Genomic DNA, 25,662 nt, shown 5'->3' on the forward strand with positions numbered 1-25,662 from the left:
TCAGACGAGGTAATATACAAACAATAATAAAATTACCGTTTACTACCTCAGGTTGGTTGCTCTCAACGAAAGAATCACCGACAAAGGAATGTAATACCTCATCCGTGCTAGGAGCAAATTCTCGACTCTGTTTGCTTCTTCATCAACCTCCTCGGTGGAATCCATCCCGTAGATCGCGACTTCAAGTGTATCCGACTACGGCCGTGAATAGGGGAGGTTCACCGTAACCTTCATCATCGTCGACTCGTCATCCAAATCAAACAGAATGACGAACCAAAGCTCCCAATGGCCAACTCGTCGATCGAGCGAATAATCACTCGATCGACCAACTTCCTCCTCGAATTCCACTCGATCGAGCAAGCAATTTCACTCGATCGAGCTGTTTCTCCTGGAAAATCACTCGATCGACTAGTATAAGTCACTCGATCGAGTGATTCCTCCTGTACAGCGCTGAAATCCTCGTGTGGGGCAATGAAATGTGATAGAAACTCGTCGTCCGAGTCATAAAAGTCATCCTCAGCATTGGGCAACACGGTTTTTTCATGGGAAAAACCGTTCTCAGCAAGGTATACCTCTTCTGGTTGCCAATTATCCGACTCAGCTGTTAACTGAGCAATTTTAGACTCCAGCTCAATGATTTGAGCATCCGCACGTCTATCACTCTCTTGCCTCACTCGATCATAATTCTGTATTTGAGATGCAAGTATCTCCATTAAAGACCTCAGTTCTGCAACCTCTTCTTCTTGTATCTCAGCTGCTAACTGAGCAATGTCAGTTTCGAGCTTTTCAAGTCGCGAAGAAGTGCGTCTATCATGATCTTGCCTCTCTCGGTCACGATCTTGCAATTGAGATGCAAGTGTCTGCAGTAAGGATTTCAGCTCCGCAATCTCTTCTTCTTGTATATCAGGAGGATCTTGTTGCGGTGGCCATTGATAGGGTGGATGTGGCGGCACAACTACAGCTGCATTGTGCTCAGCAGAACCACATCTCCCGTAGCAGATCACCGGCTGTTCCATATAATGGGACATCGGTGATGGGTCAAAGGTACTCAAGCCTTCCCTTTGACTGTCTTTCACCTAGAACTGTCTAGGTAGTACCTGTAAGGCCTATCAAAACAGCACTCAAGGAAAAAGATCAGAACGGCCTCAAGGGAAAAATCCCCTGAGGCTAAAAACAGATAAAATTAAACAAATAAATAAATAGATTGCCTCCCCGGCAACGGCGCCAAAATTTGATGCGGTCGTTTCTACACCAAAAATAAAATACCTAGATTACTGCTAACAGAAGTCAGCGGCAAGTAGGGTCGATCTCCACAGGGAGGCTAAGTTGCTAAATATCTGTCTAATTTGGTCTGTCGGATGTCACAGGAATGGGGGTTTTGAATTGATTGTTGAACTAAACTAATAGGCGAGAGAGAAAAATAAGAGAAATTAACAGCAAGAGAGAAGGGAGTATGCTAGGAGTCGGTCCACCGTGGCAGCTATTGGATCTTATACTATCGAGAATATTAAGGCGATTAGACTATTGATAAGAAGAGCTATGGTCGTCACCTTTCGGTCCTTTAACCGCCCTAGAGCGTAAACAGCTTAACTTTCGCCCTCACTGCAATACCCTATTGTAATTAAGCAAGCCTTCCCTTCCAATCTTTCGATCTAGGTCGGGGTTAACTAAATTTATGGGTCTCCTGCATGCATTCATTCGACCGGATAACAGTTAAATTGCCTAATACAATTCTTATCGCAGGGCTAATCTATTTAATACAATTAAAGCATGCTACCACGGCTTCCCTAATCCTAACATACTAGGGGACTTAGCTATGCATAATTAAGGGAAAACAATAAATAAAGAAAGAACAAATAATAAACATTAAATAATTAAAGAGAAGAAAGGAGAGAAATTTATGTAAATAAATGATCCAGGAAATTAAGAGCAAAGTGACAAAGTGCAAAGTAACGTAGCAAGGGAAAGGAGAAGAGAGAATTAGAGTCTAGAGTGTGTGAGAGCCTTTACATCGACATACTGACTCCTTATTTATAAGAAAATAAGGTTTATTAAACCTAATGACGGAATTAAACCTAAAAAAGCCCAGCCCGTAGCAAAATCCTACTCGATCGAGCACTTAAGGCTCTCGATCGAGTGATATTCCTTAGCATTCCTCTCGATCCAGAACTTCTTTCCCTTTAATCACTCGATCGAGTAGAAGTAGCTCTCGATCGAGCAAATGGGCTCTCGATCGAACAGAAGTAGTCCTCGATCGAGCACTTCTCGCGCGTAATTCGCTTCGCGCACCAAACTTCAAACGGCTGCCATTTCTTCGTTACTTAGGCAAACAGGGCGTGGTTGGTGGCGTTGGAAAGCTAAAAGGACAAAATTTCATCTCCAATTGGAATCACCTGAATATCTGTTGTAGAACTCGAGATATGGCTCTTACAAGCAGGAACTAGCAAATTGAAGCACTCTCTTGGCTCGCCTAACTTCCTTACTCCAATGCGCATCTCAAAATAGCTTCATTCCCGCTCCAAATTCACTCTTCCTCCAAATGCATGCTAAAAGGATGGTAAAAGGCTTGATTTCACTACTTTTGGGTTCATTCCTGCAAATAAGACAAAACAACCCAAAGTAGCATATTCGGGGCATTTCGTAGCATAAAACCACGATAAAAGCATATAAATACGTGCATAAAATAGGCTAAAAAGACTATATAAAATGCACGTATCAAATCTCCCCAAACCAAACCTTTACTCGTCCCCGAGTAAACTAAAATGCAACTAAAGGAACGGAAAAAGATAACTCAGAGCTAGCTACAAATGCCCACTTAAGCCAATTTAATGCAAGCAAACTAACACTTATAGCAGACAGTCAAATGCAAACGAGTTATAGGATGTTTATAATAAAGCTGAACCATCGACCTTGCAAGACCTTTAACAATGGACTCTCACGGGTCACTCTTCTCTCATGAAGCAAAGGTGAACATATATATGTAAGAGAGAAAGAAAAATAGTCGCTCACCCTAACTACGACCCACATAAACATGCATGCAACTAATATGATAGACAATTCTAACTACCGTACACACATTCCAACCAAACAAGGTCCTGTCACAGCCGAGGGCTTACAAAAATATGGTAAAGTGAGGCAATGGGTAAGAAGAGGCAAAACATTTATGGGAATGTGGAGGTATAGGCGGCCAAGCTAGTACCTAACAAAACCATATGAAACAAATCCAATTCTCAACTCAATTATGAAATAAGCACAATGCCCTTCATTTGGCATAAAACTCACCAAACCAAACCAAACATACTCCTCAAATAATGTAAGATAGAACATAGGAGCAGAAACCGTCTCATCAAACAACATCTTTTCATAATTTTTTCGATTTTTTTTCTATTTTTTTTCTTTACTCACGGTTCTTGTTTTCTTCTTTTTCGAATTCCTTTTTTTTTCTTTTTCACGTCATTTTTTTCATCATCCTCCTTTTCTTCATAAAATACCAACTCCGATTCAATAGAATATGCGCCAATATTTGATACAATGAAATATATACCGCAAACAACAATCTAAACTAGCTTGACAAGGCAGGCTAAATTTGGATGTAGCTAAAGGGTCAACTGGCAAATTTGGCTAATGTGGAGTTAAATGGGTAAAAATGAAAGAAGGGAAAATGTAAGCACCTCCCTGCATGTGACACCAACCACTAACCCGAATGTATGACGGCAAAAAGCAATTGAATTTCATATATGTGCAAATTGATGATACATGTTATGCAAGGAGTAACTACTCACAATCCTACATGAAACTGGTCATAAATGACACCAGTTTATAAGGCTCTAAATCTTAGAAATTATAAGTAGGTTGCCAAAATTTCAGGTCAAGTCTATTCGTTCAGCTAAATTTAAACATAAACTCGTAGATTATGCAAAGAGACAAAGCTAATAAGATAATAGTTTAATGCAAGGCTTAAGCAAAAAGACAGTTATAGAGCAATATCATCATGAAAATCTACCGTTCCGACTCAACCTATATGCTAAAATAAACGTGAATTTTTTTGAATTTTAACAATTTTTCAAATTTTTATTGAATTTTTTAATTCTTTATGAAATAAAAAACAATGCAAACAGGAAATTAAACGTGATTACTGAAATGCAATGAAAACGAAATGCGAACACGAGATATGGATGCATAGCCTCCCAAACCAAACTGTATAATGCCCCCATTGTACCAAAACATGGAAAGGAAATGCAAACTGAAGGAGAAGAGAGAGTAAATGCGGAAAAACTCACAAAATGCACGAATAAGGGGACCTCCCCAAACCGACCATGAAATGGGAGGTTGCTAAGGGCCCGGAAAACCATCTCAAGAAGCTAATCCAGGTCAACACGAGTGAATGGGCATCTAAAACTGCTCGATCGAGGAAGATACCAGTCGATCGAGTAGTTTTCATCTTGCAGGTGGTCGATCGAGTGGGTTAATCACTCGATCGAGTAGAAAAACCACTCGATCGAGTAATCCTCAATGTAATTCCTGCAAACGCAATGAAAACAGCCCTCAACCGACAAAAAACACATACCGAGATAGTCTATGGTGTAAAAACCATTAATTACAAATGAAATAAAATAAAAAGCAAAATAAAATCGCCGTGGGTTGCCTCCGGATAGCGCTAGCTTGATCAGTCCCAGCTCGACCTTCTTTTCTTCGAGCCACTCAACTAATCACAATCAAAACAGCTCAAAGCGCGCAGCAACCTGTCAAATAGCTGCGCATGTGCTACACAACAGCATAAGTAGCACCAAAGTGGAATAACAGAATAGGAAATTAAAATATAAGACCGTTTAAGTCGAACAAATTTCCTATGAGCGCTCCTAAACTTATCCACAAAATAAAGGAGCGCGGGAGTGATCGTCAATACATTATGGTTTAAATTCAAATTAGCAATTTTGAGATGACATGTACGGTGAAAATCAGTTAAATTATATGTCCACATGGAAGGGGGTAAAGCATTAAAAGGACATGCATGAATCAGACGAGGTAATATACAAACAATAATAAAATTACCGTTTACTACCTCAGGTTGGTTGCTCTCAACGAAGGAATCACTGACAAAGGAATGTAATACCTCATCTGTGCTAGGAGCAAATTCGACTCACCGCTTCTTCATCAACCTCCTCGAGTGGAATCCATCCCGTAGATCGCGACTTCAAGTGTATCCGACTGCTGTGAATAGGGGAGGTTCACCGTAACCTTCATCATCGTCAGACTCGTCATCCAAATCAAACCAGAATGACGAACCAAAGCTCCCAATGGCCAACTCAGTCGATCGAGCAGAATAATCACTCGATCGACCAACTTCCTCCTGAATTCCACTCGATCGAGCAGCAATTTCACTCGATCGAGCTGTTTCTCCTGGAAAATCACTCGATCGACTAGTATAAGTCACTCGATCGAGTGATTCCTCCTGTACAGCGCTGAAATCCTCGTGTGGGGCAATGAAATGTGATAGAAACTCGTCGTCCGAGTCATAAAAGTCATCCTCAGCATTGGGCAACACGGTTTTTTCATGGGAAAAACCGTTCTCAGCAAGGTATACCTCTTCTGGTTGCCAATTATCCGACTCAGCTGTTAACTGAGCAATTTTAGACTCCAGCTCAATGATTTGAGCATCCGCACGTCTATCACTCTCTTGCCTCACTCGATCATAATTCTGTATTTGAGATGCAAGTATCTCCATTAAAGACCTCGATTCGCAACCTCTTCTTCTTGTATCTCACCGCTAACCGAGCAATGTCAGTTTCGAGCTTTTCAAGTCGCGAAGAAGTGCGTCTATCATGATCTTGCCTCTCTCGGTCACGATCTTGCAATTGAGATGCAAGTGTCTGCAGTAAGGATTTCAGCTCCGCAATCTCTTCTTCTTGTATATCAGGAGGATCTTGTTGCGGTGGCCATTGATAGGGTGGATGTGGCGGCACAACTACAGCTGTATTGTGCTCAGCAGAACCACATCTCCGTAGTGAGATCACCACTGTTCCATATAATGGGACATCGGTGATGGGTCAAAGGTACTCAAGCCTTCCTTTGATCTGTCTTTCACCTAGAACTGTCTAGGTAGTACTGTAAGGCCTATCAAAACAAAGACTCAAGGAAAAAGATTAACGGCCTCAAGGGAAAAATCCCCTGAGGCTAAAAACAGATAAAATTCAACAAATAAATAAATAGATTGCCTCCCCGGCAACGGCGCCAAAATTTGATGCGGTCGTTTCTACACCAAAAATAAAATACCTAGATTACGCGCTATAACGGTCGGCAAGTAAGGGTCGATCTCCACAGGGAGGCTAAGTTGCTAAATATCTGTCTAATTTGGTCTGTCGGATGTCACAGGAATGGGGGTTTTGAATTGATTGTTGAACTAAACTAATAGGCGAGAGAGAAAAATAAGAGAAATTAACAGCAAGAGAGAAGGGAGTATGCTAGGAGTCGGTCCACCGTGGCAGCTATTGGATCTTATACTATCGAGAATATTAAGGCGATTAGACTATTGATAAGAAGAGCTATGGTCGTCACCTTTCGGTCCTTTAACCGCCCTAGAGCGTAAAATGACTTAACTTTCGCCCTCACCGCAATACCCTATTGTAATTAAGCAAGCCTTCCCTTCCAATCTTTCGATCTAGGTCGGGGTTAACTAAATTTATTGGTCTCCTGCATGCATTCATTCGACCGGATAACAGTTAAATTGCCTAATACAATTCTTATCGCAGGGCTAATCTATTTAATACAATTAAAGCATGCTACCACGGCTTCCCTAATCCTAACATACTAGGGGACTTAGCTATGCATAATTAAGGGAAAACAATAAATAAAGAAAGAACAAATAATAAACATTAAATAATTAAAGAGAAGAAAGGAGAGAAATTATCGTAAATAAATGATCAGGAAATTAAGAGCAAAGTGACAAAGGCAAAGTAACGTAGCAAGGGAAAGGAGAAGAGAGAATTAGAGTCTAGAGTGTGTGAGAGCCTTTACATCGACATACTGACTCCTTATTTATAAGAAAATAAGGTTTATTAAACCTAATGACGGAATTAAACCTAAAAAGCCCGGCCGTAGCAAAATCCTACTCGATCGAGCACTTAAGGCTCTCGATCGAGTGATATTCCTTAGCATTCCTCTCGATCCAGAACTTCTTTCCCTTTAATCACTCGATCGAGTAGAAGTAGCTCTCGATCGAGCAAATGGGCTCTCGATCGAACAGAAGTAGTCCTCGATCGAGCACTTCTCAGCGCGTAATTCCTGCTTCGCGCACCAAACTTCAAACGGCTGCCATTTCTTCGTTCCTTAGGCAAACAGGGCGTGGTTGGTGGCGTTGGAAAGCTAAAAGGGCGAACTTTCATCTCCAATTGGAATCACCTGAATATCTTTTGTAGAACTCGAGATATGGCTCTTACAAGCAGGAACTAGCAAATTGAAGCACTCTCTTGGCTCGCCTAACTTCCTTACTCCAATGCGCATCTCAAAATAGCTTCATTCCCGCTCCAAATTCACTCTTCCTCCAAATGCATGCTAAAAGGATGGTAAAAGGCTTGATTTCACTACTTTTGGGTTCATTCCTGCAAATAAGACAAAACAACCCAAAGTAGCATATTCGGGGCATTTCGTAGCATAAAACCACGATAAAAGCATATAAATACGTGCATAAAATAGGCTAAAAAGACTATATAAAATGCACGTATCAAGACTAATAACACTACCCTTACCCTTATACCTAAAGTGGAGATGCCTAAAAATGTTACTCAATTTAGGCCTATAGCATGCTGCAACACAATTTATAAATGCATTGCCAAGGTTATGTGCAATAGATTAGGGGAAATCCTCCCTGATATTATTAGCCCTACCCAGAGTGCATTTATCAAAGACAGGGATATTGTGGAGAATATCATGATTTGTCAGGACCTTACTAAGTTATACAACAGGAAGCATTGCTCTCCTAGAGTGCACTACTACAAATACAGGCAACCACAACGGCCCTTTAACAACGCTTATTCACGAAAATCATCAAAACACGTTGTAGAATTGATTCCGCGAATTTTACCAAACTTAATTACAACGGTGCTGTGTTGTTAACCGTTGTTATTGGTTTTAACAACGGGTCATACTTAAACAACCGTTGTTATTGAGAAAACTAATAACAACGGTTAAAATTTAACCGTTGTTAATGGTTTGGCGCCAAATTAGTGAAAAGTAATAACAACGGTTATATTAGAACCCGTTTTTAATACGTTTTAACAACCGTTCGAAATAACATGGAGTGAGAAGGGTTTCCCTACTGGTCCAAATGCGGGTTTTTTCTCCAGTTGGATTGGTGCTTGCACAAGACAGTTTGTGCCTATCCATTTAGAGGATATTAAAAGTTTGAATCCAAAATTGGCGGAGTTATACTTGGCTCGTATAAAGGAAGGCTTTATTATACCCGATGAAAGTCATGATGAGTATTTAATGCATAAGGCGGTGATGTCCACTGGCGGTGGAAGTGTGGCGTTGCTAGGGATTGGTTGTATGTGGACAAGGCAACGGGGGAGATGCGTAAGAGCCCACCGGAAAACAAGTGTCCCACCATCAAGCAGGAAGAATGGGATCTTTTCAAAAAGATGAGAACTACTGAGAAGTTTCAGGTTAAATATCCTCGCCTTTTAACGATTTACCTATCATTTTTTTAATTAATGAGTCCTTTATATAATCTTTTTATTATCTCATCTACTTGCGCTTTTATATAATTATTTGAAGGCCGTTAGCAAAAGAAATCGTGCTAACATTTCATGCAAGAAGGGGAAATTCTATGGTTCTCGAGGCGGTTACAGAAAGATAGAAGAGGACCTCGTAAGTAGCATGCATTATTGCCCTGTGAGACTTTATTTTTTTAATCACACTTGGACTTGCATTGATACACATTTACGTGTATAAATGTTACCATGTTAATGTGTAGGTGGCAAAGGGAGTGAAAGAGGTGGATCGGCATGTAACTTATAAACATGGGCACACGCCTAAAGGATCCCGGTCGTCGCATGACAAATACGATGAGGAAGTTTTGGCCAACATAGTAAGCATTATTTTATTAAGACGAGTTCATTACTAACTTTATTATTTTAGTCACAAATATAATTTGAAGTTTATTTAATATATTATAGGATAACGTATTGAAAGAGGTAGAAGAAGGGAAATTCACTCCCAGTGGTCGTAATGACGTTCTTGCTAGAGCGATCGGCCGACCCGAACATCCAGGTCGTTTGAGGGGCGTCCGTTACAGGTTGGAGTAACGAAATATTATGGGAAAACCGCCGAGATAAAGAAGAAAAGGAAGACTAAGTCGAGAACGCCGACATGGTAACATTTATTCTATTATTTTCATTTAAGTTCAATTCACATGTTATTGTTGGGATAAAAATTGTTGACACATTACATTCTTGGCAAGCGACTTGATTAATGGCATCCGTACTACTAAAGTGAATCTTTGGAGGTAAGCTTTCGAAGAAGAAGTGAAGATGATGGAGGATGTCATTTCTAAAGGGGGTAATAATAAGGTACAACAGATTGGTGAAGAGGCCGCTACTACCTTGGCAATACATGAGAAGGAAGTATCGGTCAACGAGATTCAGAAAGATCAGGTACCTAATAATGCTTCTGAAGTTGTAACAACTAAAGCCGATCAGGTACCTAATATACTTCCTTATTTTTCTTTTGTTTTTTTTTTTGGGTAAGATCAGGGGGTGTGTTCACTGCCAACTTCTGACATGGTGCCATTGAATTGGTTAATTTTATTAGGTAAATAATGGGTGTGAAAAGGAGATGCAACTTGATGAGAAGACGGGCTGATGGAAAACAAAGATACATCCCCTTCAAGTCAGTTCCCTGTTTTCAGTAAGGTATGCATGAAGTGTTTAATTAGTTAAATTTATATGAATGCTGAAGTTTGTGCAAAAATCGGCCTGAGACAGAAAGCGTTTTTGCAAAATCTTTTGAATGCTGAAGCGTTTTTGCAAAGATATAATAATGTATGTATGTGTATATTCTTCAGGCCGTAAACAATAGGCCGTTATTCTGCTCGACCCTAATAGAATCGAAAAGCCACGTGTGCGTGTTGGCCGGGGTCTCGTAGAAAACAAATCTGCAGCAGCGGAAACTGTAGTTATTCATGGCGAAAAACTTTTGCCGAATCATACAATAGTAGAGATAACTACAGTCTTTCCAGGCCATGAAAACGTTCCACTGCCTGTCCCAGTTCGTGACGACATTACCATTCTGGGAGATGCGCTTGGAAGTTTCATCCAATGGCCTAATACTCACATCTACTTGGCGAAGATATCTCCGCCGCCTCCGCCGAGCAATGAAAGTTGGGGTTAGAAGAAATACCTTTATATATATATATGTGTTACATTTTTAATTGTTGAATGTTTTTATATGTTAAATTTATATGTTATTTTTTTTTTTGTAGGAAACAAAAAAGGCGGCTTTGGCGGATAAGCCTAAGTCCACAGACATGCCAACAACCTCGACTTCACAACAACTTGATGAGGTATGTATTTAATTAACTTCTCCATTTTTTTAAAAATTAACCTCGCCCCTTTATTTATATTTTGTCTGTATTTATAAAAAGCATGGTAATTTTGTGTAGGGGACAAAAAAGACTGATAAGCCTAAGTCCCCAGTCTTACTCGCTACTACTACCTCATCATTGAAAGAGCGGGTTGACGAGGTATTTAATTAAGTACGCTTTTATTTTTATTACTCCAACTAGGATATGTTACCTTTGGATTTTTTATTATTTTAATTATCTATACTACATGTGTAGGCTGGTGGTGGTAGTAGCACCACATCAAAGACTCATTCTTTCCCGGCCGTGAAAGTTAGGAGTATAAACTCCACAAAATATAAAGGGAAGGATTACATGGAAAAAGTAAGAACGGGGGGACGATGATGAGATGTATCGGGGGAGGTCTGGCCATCGCATAGCCTCCGAGCAATCGATAATTATTCCGCTCGAGGAGGATATTCTAGGGGCTGAGCGCCAAGCATGCATATCATGGGATCCGCTAGCCGTATTTGGACTAGACCAGATTGATGTCCAACACATATTTGTTTGGATGAAGTAAGTTTCTTAATAAATAATTTCATAGTCTAATATTCGACTAGTACTAGGTAGATAGTGTTTTAAATACCGGAATTAATACCGTAATAATGTAGGATATTGCAAACCGAGTGATCCCGAGAAGAATATTCCATCCGATCAATACGGATTCCGTGCCCCTATGTTTTATCTTTATTTATTCCGGATTTCTCGTTCAAAGAACGGGTAGATTATATTGCTCAAAGAATTGTGACAACCAAGAAGTGATTTTTGGCGCTTATAATGAAAAAGGGTAATAAACAAATTAATATTACGTTTCCCCCTACAATTGCATTTTCATAACTAATATATGTACTTGTTAATAATGATGATGTCTCTTGATGTAGGACTCATTGGGTGCTAGCGGCCATCATGCCGACAAAGAAAAAAAGTTTCTTGGTTGGACTCTATACATCACGAACCAAGCGAGACTTTTAAGCGCTTGATTAATATGTAAGTTTATAATACTGATTTATTTATAATAACATTAAGTTTCAATTTTTATTTATAGAAAAAAGCTCATTTTTGCCCCTAAAAAATGAGTTTCTGCCTCCTTTTTTATTTTTAAAAAAAAGGGCCTTTGAGAAGAAAAGAGCAAACGAGCAGGATCAACCCACGAAAGATTCTCGATGTTGGCCCCGAATTTATTACGATAACAGGGGTACGTGCTCAAATACAATAACATTAAGTGCAAAATCTGTGTTTAATACTAATAGAATACCTAAAGTTCAAGATTCTGATGTAAGCCTTCTCTCGTCTGTTTGTTTTTATGTAATAATAGGCCCCTCGCCAGCCAGATAGCATACAATGTGGATACTACGCTTGTCGGTTCATGTTGGAGATTATTAGGCGAAGATATATCATTATTCCTCCAAAGGTTAGTAATTTAATAATGTGTTTATTACTTTTTTTAAATTAGAGCTAATGTTGTCTTGCTTGTCTTTGCTATATATATATGCCATGATGTTGCTATGTTGTCTTGCTTGTCGCTATATATACCATAATGTCTTCTCTTTGTTTTTTCCGATATGCAATCAACCCGTCGTAAAGCAGTTGAGCAAGTACTCAAATATAGATATAGACGAGGTAAGAGACATGTGGGGCAACTACGTCTTAGAATATATTAGAAATGCATGATACTCAGAGTTTAGATCAACTTATTAGTAAATTTTTTGTTGAAGTTAGGGAATGATTAGTTCATGTAAATTCAACTCCTTGTAAGTATATATATATATGATGATGCAAATTTTGTTGTGGTTGAATTGAATCTATTGAGTTCGATGAACCCAGTTTGTGATTTATCTTTGGTCTTTGGTATATGGTCTTCTTGACATATGCAGGTTTTGAATAGCATGAAACCAATTTATTTTTTCAAAACATTAGGCGTTTGTAATAAAAACGGTTACTAAAAAAAAACCGTTGTGAATACCTTTAACAACGGTTAATAAAAATAACACCGTTGTGAATGACATTCACAAATACCCGCGCATAATATTCAACAACAGGTTTTAATCGAAGAACCGTTGTTAAAAGTATTCACAATTTTGGAGGTAAAATTACAACAACGGGTATTAAACAAAGAACCGTTGTTAATAACAGTTTCAACAACGGGTATGTAACATCCACCCGTTGTCAAAAGACTTCATAATTTTGGAGGGAAAGTTACAACAACGGTTATACATACGACAACCGTTGTTATATTATTCCCTCCAAAATTTTGAGACACTTTCCACAACGGAGAACACCCAACAACAACGGCTTTTAACCGTGGTGAATACTTTAGACAACGGTTTCAATAAATAAGCAAACCGTTGTAAATACCTTCTACAACGGCCGCTTTAACAACGTCCGCTTTTTTATTTTACAACGGTTTTTACCCGTTGTTATAGGCTGTATCTGTAGTAGTGGTGATAATGAAGTTGGATTTGCAAAAAGCCTATGACTCTATTGAATGAGATTTTTTGGAGGGTATGTTGAAAGCCTTGAAGTTTCCTCCTCATTTCACTAATCTTTTGATGGAATGTGTGACTTCTCCTCACTATTCTTTATCCTTGAATGGTGAATCCTTTGGTTACTTTAAAGGGAAAAAGGGTTTAAGGCAAGGGGACCCCCTGTCTCCCCTTCTGTTCTCTATTTGCATGGAATACCTTACTAGAATCTTTAACAGAATGAAAGATATTGATGGATTCAAGCATCACCCTCTGTGTAAAAAAATGAACTTGACACATCTATGCTTTGTAGGTGACCTGTTAGTTTTTTGCAGGGGTGATTGGGAGTCTATGGTTGTTACTATAAAAGCTTTTAATACATTCTCAGCTGCTTTAGGGTTAAAAATGAATAAGCAGAAATCCAATATCTATGGGAATGGTATGCCTAGGGAGATTTTGGATCAGTTCTCCTTGGTATCTGGTTTGAAAATAGGAGCCCTCCCCTTTAAATACTTGGGGGTGCCTATTTCTGCTAAGAAATTGTCAGTCCTTGATTGCAGCATCTTGGTGGAACGCATTGTTGATCGTATTAGAGCTCTTGGGGCCAAAAAGCTGTCTTATGCAGGCAGGCTGGTGATGATCAAGAGTGTGTTAGGTACTCTCCATAGCTATTGGGCCAGAATATATATTATCCCTTCTTGTATCATGAGGAAAATTGAATCTATTTGCAGGAGTTTCCTCTGGAAAGGGGAGGCTTTTTCTCATTCTCCTGCTCTGGTCTCTTGGGATAAGGTATGTTTACCTAAAAATCAAGGGGGGTTAGGAGTGTGTGACCTGAGAAGATGGAATGTGGCAGCAGTAGGGAAATATGTGTGGTGGATTATGAGCAAGAAAGATCACCTCTGGGTAAAATGGGTTCACTGTGTTTATATAAAAAATGTTGCCTGGCCTGAATACAAACCTGCTCAGGGGAGTAGTTGGGCTTGGAAACGTATTTGCAGGGTTAAGGATCAACTTCTTGCAGGGTATGTGAATACTAGTTGGCTTGTTGAGGATGGAGAGTACTCTATTGCAAAGGGATATCAATGGCTGGGTACTGTTTGTCCTGGTGTCACTTGGGATAGATTCATCTGGAATAGCATTAATGTGCCCAAGCAGCAATTCATTGGCTGGCTTTGGGTGCAAGGGAGAATGCTTACTAGAGACAGATTATGTTCCATGGGCATTGGGTCAGATTCTCTATGTGTTCTATGTGGTGTTCATACTGAGACTCATGACCACTTATTCTTTGATTGTTAGTTCAGTAAGAAATGTTTGCAGTTGGTGAATGGAAGCTGTCACAGTGTCATACCATCTCAGCAAATTATGGATTGGTGGCACTGTCAGCAGGATCAGAAAGAGGTTTGGGCAGCTATCATCTTGGCATTGATTTACCACATTTGGTGGGCTCGTAATCAGTGTAGAGTCACACAGATGGTTTGGTCTCCTATTGTCATTTTTGGACGGGTTAAGAATGACATTATGATTCGTATTCAATGTAAGAACAAAGATAGGACAAGGAGAGCTTTATGTTGGCCTATTGTCTGAATTTGTATTGTACTAGTTTTGAGTAGGTGATCAGAATTGGTTTCTCCAATTCGTTAATTTGTTGTATGGTTGATAAAAAGTGTATGTGGACTTTCAAAGATGAATGGAAATTCTTACTTTCTACCAAAAAAAAAAAAAAAAAAAAAAAGAATACGTTATGTTCCATGCTTGTTTGGCAACTCTGAGTCTGTAAACATAAAAACTTTTGTGTCATCAATATTTTCCACGTCTTTCAAGCCGCATGAAATAGAGCTGAAACTAATTCTGTTTGAAAGTCTTTGAAAATGGTGTGTGTGTGGGTATATTTCAGAAGCATGAACGTCAAGGTTTAATTTTGTTTTCAGTGGAATTTGAGAGTGTTTGTTGTCACTGTTCAACTTGGACTGCTTGTGTCTTTGTGCTTCCATCGCACTCTCAAAGCACATCCAAAACTCAACGAATGTCATATGACTTGAGAGGAACCTATCGAAGAAAATGTTTTCACTTTCAGATCTTGAGATAACCCTCATCAACCGAGACATGAAAACGTCTTTGAAATAGGCAGATCCACTGTTCCCTAATATCGTACAAATCTGAAAACCACTCGTGGTCCACAAGGTTATAATCAATCATTATTTGGCCCCACTGTTCTTCGAATTCCTCAGGCTCCAGATAGTTGTTCTAAACACACCTATTAAGTCTCCTCTTAAAATCCTCATCTTGGAATAGTTGATAACTGACTTTTTCCCTTAGCTTCTTCATTATGTACCACTTGCTTAGTCTGTGGGTTGATTCCTTAAACACTTGTGGGATTACTGGCTTCATAGATTTGTCCTGATCAGTACTTATGATGATTGGGTGGTGCCCTCCCATTGCTTCCAAAAATGTATTAAACAGCCATGTGTAACACTCGAGACCCTCATCAGCTAATAATGCAGCTCCAAAGTTTATGCATCTTTTGTGATGATCGACTCCCGTGAAAGGCACAAACACCATGTCATACTTGTTTTTTCCGTAAGTAGTATCTGCAGATAACACCTCGCCAACAGCAAGTATTTCTTTATGCTTATCACATCTGCCCAAAAGACTGCGGCCAGTCTGTTTTTTTTATCTCGCAGAAACAACTTCAAGTTTCTTTCTTCCTAATAAGATTTTCAACGAACATTTGCGCATCATAATCACCAATATAGGACTTTATGTCCCTGACAAAGTTTTTAAAATCAACTTCAGTAGTACCGACATTGTTGTAAGCTCCACACAACTCCTTCCACCCTCAAAAGGCTTTCACACCGCCTAGTGTTAGCACATTTACCTTTGTCACAAATTGTTTTTGTACGTCTGCCATTTCTCGGTTTCCTTTCATGAACATTGTAGATGCTGGTGAAGCGAGAGGATGGTGGTGGGCTTCACTGAATCTGGTAACAATATAGGTTCCGTTTGCTTGATATTTGAACTGCACCATGGCAGGACATTTGATTCTTGTACTCGGCCTTATACAGGTTATTTCTGATACATCAGATTGGGCATCAGTAACAAAAATATCAACCCTCTTCCTTTTTATATCTTCGTTTTCGCCTTGCCTATTGCACAAAACATTCCTTAATGCAAAATTCTTTACATTCTGACTGCCTTTAATTAATTTTGTTGTGCCGAGTCTTGGGATAAACCCAGATATTGAATCGTAGTCTTTGTAAAATAACTCTGCTTATGCTAGTGTTTGGAATACTTGTCCTAGTTTTTGTTTTTTTTCCTCTAGGCAAAATGGAATATAGCAGAGAACATTTGATGGTATTATAGTTGTTCTTGGAGTGGTATCAATTTTATTTGAAGAAGAAGCACTAGTTACATCACGTGTACTCATTGTCACCTACAACAAAAGTTAGTAAATAAATTATGACTACAAATAATGCACATTACAATTACACTGATAGGACATTTTTTTTTCATAGTGTTTTTTCCATAAGACTATAGATAATGCATATTACAATTACATGCACATTATGACTACAGATAAAGCACATTACAATTAAACTGATAGAACATTTCTTCTAATAGTGTTTTTTCTATAAGACTACAGATGATGCACATTATAATAACATGCACATTATGACTACGGATAATGCACATTATAATTAAAATGATAGGACATTTCTACAGATAATGCACATTACAATTAAACTGATAGGACATTTCTCCTAATACTGTTTTTCCATAAGACTACAGATGATGCACATTACAATAACATGCACCTTATGACTACAGATAATGCACATTACAATTAAACTGATATGACATTTCTACAGATAATGCACATTACAATTAAACTGATAGGACATTTTTCAGTGGAAATTCTGTATAGGGTAATAAATACAAGCAATTTTACTTCTAACTAATTAAGACTTATAAAATGATGTATTTCTGCAGATGTCCATTGTCATACTTTTAAAGGAACATTTTGTTTATTGTCATGCTTTTAAAGGAGCATTTATTATACTGATAATGTTCATTCGTAAAATTATTTATATGTAATCAGCTTTGCATGAAGTATCCATGTGGATTTCGATTTAGATTATATAAAATGAATTGAATGTTTGATACAGAGTAGTAAACAAAGAAATAAACCATATAATAATACTTCATTAATAATAAGAATATTTACAAAAGCCATTGTAGACTTTCAAAACAAAGCCAATTTAAGGCTTTCGAAACAAGAAAAAAAATACACAACTAGAAATAATATATGGGAAATTAATCTAGTAGTCAGAGTCATAACAACCCTCACTGCCAGATTTATCATCATACAACATATAATTTCTTTCTTCTTCTTCTTCTTCTTCTTCTTCTTCTTCTTCTTCTTCTTCTTCTTGTAGTTGTCGTTTATGATGGGCAATTTTTTCTTTTCTGGTGTAAAAACTTCTGCAAAGACAGAATTTTTCCACCAATGTCCCTCCCCTTGTTAGAAAAAGAACTCCCCTATTATTTTCAGTAACCAACTATTGCTAATAATCAATGTCCACTTTTGTGGTATCGGTTCCTATAAGGAACCAAGATGACCAGGTCTTGCAGACCTCGGCCATATTTTTTTTGTCTTGCTTCTCTAATTTATCAAAGATCAGATAAACAGTGTGTGGGTTTCCCAAAAATGGATGAAGTGTCAAGGTGTCTGATGGTTCAGCCATCTTAGTGACATGATCATCGTCATTGTCAAACCATTCATTAATGAACTGACATTTTTTTCACAACATTGTAACTGTTGATGATATTAATTTTGTCGTCATAACTTTGGTAGTGTGGTGTGCGGCATTAAGAGAGAAACATTTTTGTTATTGAAGTGTAGATAATTTCATTGGAGATAATGATGAAGAAGTAGGATTGAATGTAAGTTTATTGTTTGACTCGTTTATTTATATAGTGGTTTAGAGGAGTTGAAGTAATTAATTCTTGCAACACTTGTGTCATTTCACCACAAACACACGTTTGAAAAACCGTCAAAGATCAACAGTCACATCATAATCTTTGTAATTATTTAAATCTTTTAGTTCCTTATCTTTAATTTCCCTATCTTTTAGTGTCCCTATGTAAATAATAAAATGTACATTTTCAAATAATATAATGTGCATTGTAAATCTAATTTATTTAATTAATTGATTTTTTTTTTGCTTACGTAAGTTCAATTTTTAAGTATATGTCCATTAATTATCAATTTATGGACTATACAACCAGTTGTATATGTTGTACCGTGTAGAATCTGAGCTTTGTGTCAAAATATCCGAGCTTTATATTAAAGAATATGAGCTTTATTAGAAAATATTGAGTTCATTCATTTAGACATTGAAAACATGAACTTTAAATTAGCTCAGAAAGAATACACATAAGCTCGGATTCTTATACTTGGTTGTACCATGTTTATGGTACAACTGGATGTATAATCCTATTTGTGATTAATTATAGCTATATTGGAATTCAGACTTCAGTCTATTGCTATATTGGAAACAATAATGGATAAGGTCATGATTACATGCAAATTATAACTAGACATAATGCACATTACATTTAAACTGATAGGACATTTCACTTCAATGAACAGAGTAGTATGAATCCACTTGTTAATTTAATTAATTGAATATGTTCTTTTATATATAATACAATGTACATTTTGAAAAAATATAATGTGTATTTTTAATTTAATTTACGTCTTTACTTGAATTTTTTATTTTTTACCCATGTAACTTGTAAAACATATTCTTTTATAGTGGTAACATTAACCATCATAAACCAAGTTGCAGTGTATATATTAGTCATTCTGAACAGTTGAGTGTTTTCATCTCAAAAACAGGGAAAATCTATAATGACATCATTTCTAAGAATACATGCATGGTAATAATTACATGCACATTATAACTACAAATAATACACATTACAATTAAACTGATACGACCTTTAATTGCATAGTGTGTTCTACATAAGACACGTCATTATTAAGACATGCAAAATAATTACAGCACATTATCATTATACCTAATTTTGCACTTTCTCTCATAAAATTGATATACGAAAATGTTATCACACGCATTTAAATTAGTGTTGAGAGAAAAATAAATCGAGTTACAAGAAGAACATCAAATTTCATGAAATATATATTAAACATTATTAAAAAATCAATCTTTAAAATAAATTGAGAAACGAATTAAATAAATCTGATTCAACATACCTTAATATTTATTGAGGAAGAGAAAAACTGCAGATTAATGAAAATTAGCTTAGCCAATGTTTGATGAAAATACGCGATGTTATTTTGCAATTAATCGAAATTTGCAGACGAATAAAGAAGATAAATGATGAATTTATCGAAAATTGAAGATGAATTGAAAATCAATGAATATAATTATGATGAACTCAATCGATTTTGTTCCGTAAATTTGATTTTGTGCAGATGTGTACTATCTCTCTCTTCTTTTTATGGAATGTTTTAATGATTGTCATATTCTATATTTTTAAGCGTATATTTTCTCCATAGACGGCTCAGATGTACTGGTAATGACACGCTTCATATCAGAGTCGTCATATTAGATTAATGGACGACTGAGATCCGTTCTCACCGTTCTCAGAATAAGGTCGTTCTCTCTGGAACTCAACCCATAATAATAATAATAATAATAATAATAATAATAATAATAATAATAATAATAATAATAATAATAATAATTATAATAATTATAATTATAATTATAATAATTATAATAATAATAGTAATAATAATAGTAATAGTAATATTAATAGTAATAGTAATAGTAATAGTAATAGTAATATTAATTGTAGTAGTAGTAGTAGTAGTAGTAGTAGTAGTAGTAGTAGTAGTAGTAGTAGTAGTAGTAGTAGTAGTAGTAGTAGTAGTAGTAGTAATAGTAATAATAGTAATAATAAGGGTAATTTGATAACTTATACCTTGAATAAGTCACTTTTTCAAATCTTATACCTAAGATAACTTTCTTTAAAATCTTATACCTAAAATAACATTTTCTTCCAAACTTGATACCAAATCTGAAAAAAAGCCTTGAATTGACAATCTTACCCTTACTAATTAAACATTGTCATCTTTTGCCTCACCTATTAATACACACATCCATGATCACCACCACTAAAAACCATCACATTAGTAAGGGCAAAATCGTTAATTTAGAGATTTTTTTAAGATTTGGTATCAAGTTTGGAAGAAAATGTTATTTTATGTATAAGATTTTAATGAAAATTATCTTAGGTATAAGATTTGAAAAAGTGAGTTATTCAAGGTATAAGTTATCAAATTACCCTAATAATAATAGTAATAGTAATAGTAATAATAATAATAATAATAATAATAATAATAATAATAATAATAATAATAATAATAATAATAATAATAATAATAATAATAGTAATAGTAATAGTAATAATAATAATAGTAATAATAATAGTAATAATAATAGTAGTAATAATAATAATAATAGTAATAATAATAATAATAATAATAATAATAATGATAGTAGTAGTAGTAGTAGTAGTAAGAGAAACCATGAAATTTAGAGATAGAGAGCACGAAACTCGTAAAACCCTAACAGAAAATCCTTCAAAAAATGTCAATCGATTGTTCAGATCATTCTCAATTTCCCCCACTAGCCCTAATCAATCAATAAATGTTTCGATCGTCGCTGCTACGGTGGTGTCTTCCTCTGCCGACGTTCCTAGGGTGGTTATTGGAGGACCAGGAAGCTGTGATAATCAGAAAACTGCGGATGTTAACCAAATTGTGGGGATTTCACCCTATGATTTGGATTCTATGATACCTGAAGAAAATACTGAATGGACTGTCCAACGGAGAAGAAAAGGCAAGAGTCCTATGGTTAGCATCCCAGAAGAACCTGCAATCATGCTTCGTTGTACCGCGGAGGGTGTGAAGGAAGAGTTGGACAATTGGAAGAATGCGGTTTATGGGTTTGTCTTGGGCGCAAATTACTTTGTGTCCCAATGGTGTGTTTATGGTGAGATTCAAGTCTAGTGCCATTCAACAGCAAGCTCTTCAATAGGGCCACTTTTTATTTGACAACAAACCTCTCATTGTGAGACCGTGGAGTGAAGATGTTGAATTGGTAAAATCTGAGATTAAGGATGTGCCGATCTGGGTAAGGATTTATGATTTGCATTTAAAATTTTGGGGTAAATGTTTACCTAGGATTGCAGCGCTGTAGGGTAAGTATGTTAGATGTGATGAAGCCACGTATAAGAAGACTCGTTTAGGGTTTGCTAGAGTGATGCTTGATGTCCCATTTGGTAAACTAATTCCTGCTTGTGTGAAATTTATGGATGAAGATGGTTAAGTAGTGACTGCCAAGGTGGAATTTAAAGTGAAAACCTATCCTGTGCTCTCACTACAAAGGTATTGGTCATGAAACAAAGCAATGTCGAAAGGGTAAAACAGTGGAGGTCTAGAAAAAGGTGGTACAACAGAAGGGGAAGCAGCAGTGGAGACCTAAGGTGCCTGCACGTGTCCCTACCCTTGTTGTCCCTCCATCTCCAGTCATTGTGACCCCTGCAATGGAAGTTGTCACACCTCCTACTGTCTCAGTACCTATGGTTGAGAAGCCTAATCAATTTGAAGTAACATGGGCAAGAAATGGAAAATATCATATGGTTAATACACCAGCACATAATGTTATCAGGCTTAGCAGGCAGGAAATTATGGATGCAGGTTTGAGTTCACTTAAATTTGGTTCTCATAGCTTCGTAGATTCATTAAATAATGTTACCCCAAGAGTTGGAATTGGGATAAATGGTAGTGCATTGCCGCCCACTGGGAGTAATGTATAACTAGGGTTTTTGGAACATTAGGGTCATGAATAAACCAACCAAACAAAACACTATTAAATGGTTCTTACAAAATCATCAGGTTGGGTTATTTGGGCTCCTTGAGACAAAGGTTAAGCCTTTGTCTCTAAATTTGGTTAGAATTAGTTTATGTAGCGCTTGGTGTGTCTTTACTAATACTCAGTGTCACAAGGGTGGTAGGATTTGGATTCTCTGGAACCCTTCTATGTTTAATATTCAGTTTATTGAGTATAATGCCCAATTTATCCATATGGAAGTGAAGGACTTGGGGATTCATTATAAGTTCTATCTTACGATGGTTTATGCCTTTAATGGGACAAAAGAGAGGAAACCTCTATGGAAAAAGTTGTGTGAGTTTAAAAAGGATATAAATGGGCCTTGGACAATTTGTGGTGATTTTAACACTGTCTTGGTACCTGCCGAGAGACTGGGGGAAATTGTATTGATGAGGAGATGGAGGATTTCAAAAACTGTATTGATGAGTGTGAAGTTACAGATTGTCTTGCTAGTGGATCTGTGTATACTTGGTCCAACAAACATAAGCCTGCTACTAGAGTATACAGTAGATTGAATAGAGTGCTGGTTAACCATGATTGGTTATAGGATAATGGGAATGTATATGCTCACTTATATTGTGAGGGAGTCTTTGACCATACCCCATGTGTTATCCAAAGCACTGTTGATGAAGTTAAGAAGAGAATGAGCTTTAAATACTTTAACATGTGGAGTAAATATGACAATTTTCTTGAGTGTGTAAAGTATTATTGGCAGATGGAAGGGTATGGGACTAATATGTTTAAGCTGGTCAAGAATATGAAGAATTTGAAATGGCCTCTTAAGAAGTTGAATGCAACAGATTTCAATGATGTGGAGAACAATGATAATAGAGCAAGGATGAATTTGGATTATATTCAAGAAAAATTGAGGAATGATCCATTTCTTCCTGCTCTTATTCAAGAATAGTTGCAAGCTACTAGTACTGTGACCTTTCTTACTCAGGCTAGCCATGAGTACCTCATTCAAAAATCTAAGGCTATGTGGTTGGATAAAGGAGATAGTAATACTAAATATTTTCATAGTCTGATTAAGAATAGTCAGGTGAGAAATAAGGTGCTGAAGATTGAAGATACGAAGGGAAGGTTGTGTGAAAATACTAAAACAATTCAACAAGCTTTCTTGAGTTTTTATGAGAATTTGTTGGGGACTCCTAGTAGCACCAAGGCAATTTCTAAAAACGTTGTCCAAATAGGGAGTGTTTGTACTACTGATCATCATGTTCAACTACTTGCTCCAGTCACTAATGAGGAGATTAGACGGGTTCTTTTCTCCATTTCCGAGCATAAAGCAGCTGGGCCTGATGGTTACTCTAGTGTTTTCTTCCAAGATACCTGGGATTTGGTGGGTGAATCTCTTTGTGCTGCAGTTCAAGATTTGTTTCATAATGGGAAACTATTGAAGCAAGTTAATCATACTCTTATCACCCTGATCCCAAAAATGGAAATGCCCAAAAATGTTACCCAGTACAGGCCAATATCTTGTTGCAATGTCACCTACAAATGCATCTCTAAATTGTTGTGCAACAGACTGACTAAAATTTTGCCCCATGTAATCAGTGATAACTATGGGGGGTTCATCCAGGGCATGAGTATAGTTGAGAATATTCTGATTTGCCAGGATGTGGTTAGATGTTACAATACGAGGGCAGTATCACCTAGATTTACGCTGAAGGTTGATCTTAAAAAAGCCTATGACTCTGTGAATTGGCTTTTTTTAGAACAGATGATGTATGCTTTGAATTTCCCACAACAATTCATAGCTATGATAATGTAATGTGTGGGTACTACATCTTATTCATTTGTTTTAAATTGTGAGATTTTTGGTCAATTTAAGGGGAAGATAGGACTGAGGCAAGGAGACCCTCTTTCCCGTTTCCTCTTCACTATTGCAATGGAATACTTGAGTAGGGTACTGAGCTATACTACATCTACTATGCCCTTCAGATTTCATCCCCTTTATGCTAAACTTAAACTTTGTCATCTAATGTTTGCAGATGACTTGCTTTTATTCTCAAAGGGTGATATAGGTTCCATTATGGAAATACTTAGATCATTTGCAACCTTCTCTTGTGCTTCTGGGTTGCAGTCCCCTTTGTGCTAAACTTAAACTTTGTCATCTAATGTTTGCAGATGACTTGCTTTTATTCTCAAAGGGTGATATAGGTTCCATTATGAAAATACTTAGATCATTTGCAACCTTCTCTTGTGCTTCTGGGTTGCAGATGAACAATTCTAAGACTAATGCTTATTTTAATGGGGTTTTAACTTGTGTGAAGAAGGATATTTTGCAGGCCACTGGGTTTATTGAAGGTCAACTGCCTTTTAGGTATTTGGGGGTGATAATCACTTGTGGCAAAATAAAGAAATCTGATTGCAATATCCTAATTGAGAAGACGATTAGCAGAATCAGGAGTTTTAGATCCAAGAAGCTGGCTTATGCTGGTCGATTTATCCTGTTTAACTCTGTACTTACTTCAATATACAGCTACTAGAGTAATATTTTCATCATTCCCACGGCGGTTTTGAATAAAATCAACTCTATTTGTCGCAATTATCTCTGGGATGGAAATACTGACCTTATGAAGGTGCCTAAAGTAAGCTGGGACAAGGTATGTGCTCCCAAACAAAAAGGTGGATTAGGCATTAGAGATAGTCAAGCTTGGAATTTAGCAACAATTGGCAAGCTAGTATGGTGGATCTACTGCAGTCCTGATAGACTTTGGGTTAAGTGGATCAGTCAGATCTATTTAAAAGGAGTTAATTTGTCTGAGTACAGTCTTAATGGTGATATCAGCTGGGGGTGGAAAAGTATTTGTCGTGTGAGAGATAGATTGACATCTGGTTATACTAATGATCAATGGATCTTGCACAGTAAAGGTTATACTGTCAGCAGTGGATATGCATTGGCATCCATACATCTGGAACAGTTTGTGCTTGCCTAATCATCAATTTATGGGATGGCTAATAGCTCGAGAAGCAATAGTACTCAAGGATAGACTCTGCAGATTGGGTGTAGCCCCTGATGACTATTGCCTGATTTGTGGTATTGCAGCTAAAACACCCTCACACCTGTATCAGGAATGTGAATACAGTAAACAGATTTTTGAAGAAATGGCCAGGTTGTGTGGTGTTTTGTTCTCTGCTGCTAAGTTCATTCAGTGGATTACGACAAGTCAGATTTCTACCCTGGAAAAAGGAGTGATATTGTGTTTGCTTCTTGCTGCACAATATCATATTTGGATGCAAAGGAATAAGGCTCGAGTGGAAGGTTGTATCATGAGACCTGAGGTTCTTTGTCAGATGATAAAACGTGAAGTTAAAATTTGGTTGTAGGCTAAGGTGAAGCTGAGTAGCACGGTCAGGGATCAACAATGGCTTACTAACTTGCAAATGTCTTTGTAATACCTATTTTAGTTAGGTGTTGAAAATTGTATGTCATTGAAAATTGTAACTTGTAATAACTGTTTTGAGCTTAATGGAAATTAACATTTCACCAAAAAAAATAATAATAGTAATTGTAGTAGTAGTAGTAGTAGTAGTAGTAGTAGTAGTAGTAGTAGTAGTAGTAGTAGTAGTAATAATAATAATAATAATAATAATA

General features: G+C 37.0%; 1 protein-coding gene across 1 annotated transcript; it reads left to right on the forward strand.

Annotated features, from left to right (window-relative positions):
* The first annotated feature begins 23,952 nt into the window (after positions 1 to 23,952).
* Positions 23,953 to 25,394, forward strand: LOC141588207 (uncharacterized). Its single transcript, XM_074409661.1, has 4 exons — positions 23,953 to 24,088; positions 24,192 to 24,526; positions 24,647 to 24,845; positions 24,934 to 25,394. Exons 1-4 carry the CDS (start codon positions 23,953 to 23,955, stop codon positions 25,392 to 25,394), a joined length of 1,131 nt encoding a protein of 376 aa, XP_074265762.1.
* The last annotated feature ends 268 nt before the right edge of the window (positions 25,395 to 25,662 follow it).

This window comes from Silene latifolia, chromosome 6 (assembly GCF_048544455.1).
Source record: "Silene latifolia isolate original U9 population chromosome 6, ASM4854445v1, whole genome shotgun sequence".
Classification (NCBI taxonomy): domain Eukaryota; kingdom Viridiplantae; phylum Streptophyta; class Magnoliopsida; order Caryophyllales; family Caryophyllaceae; genus Silene; species Silene latifolia.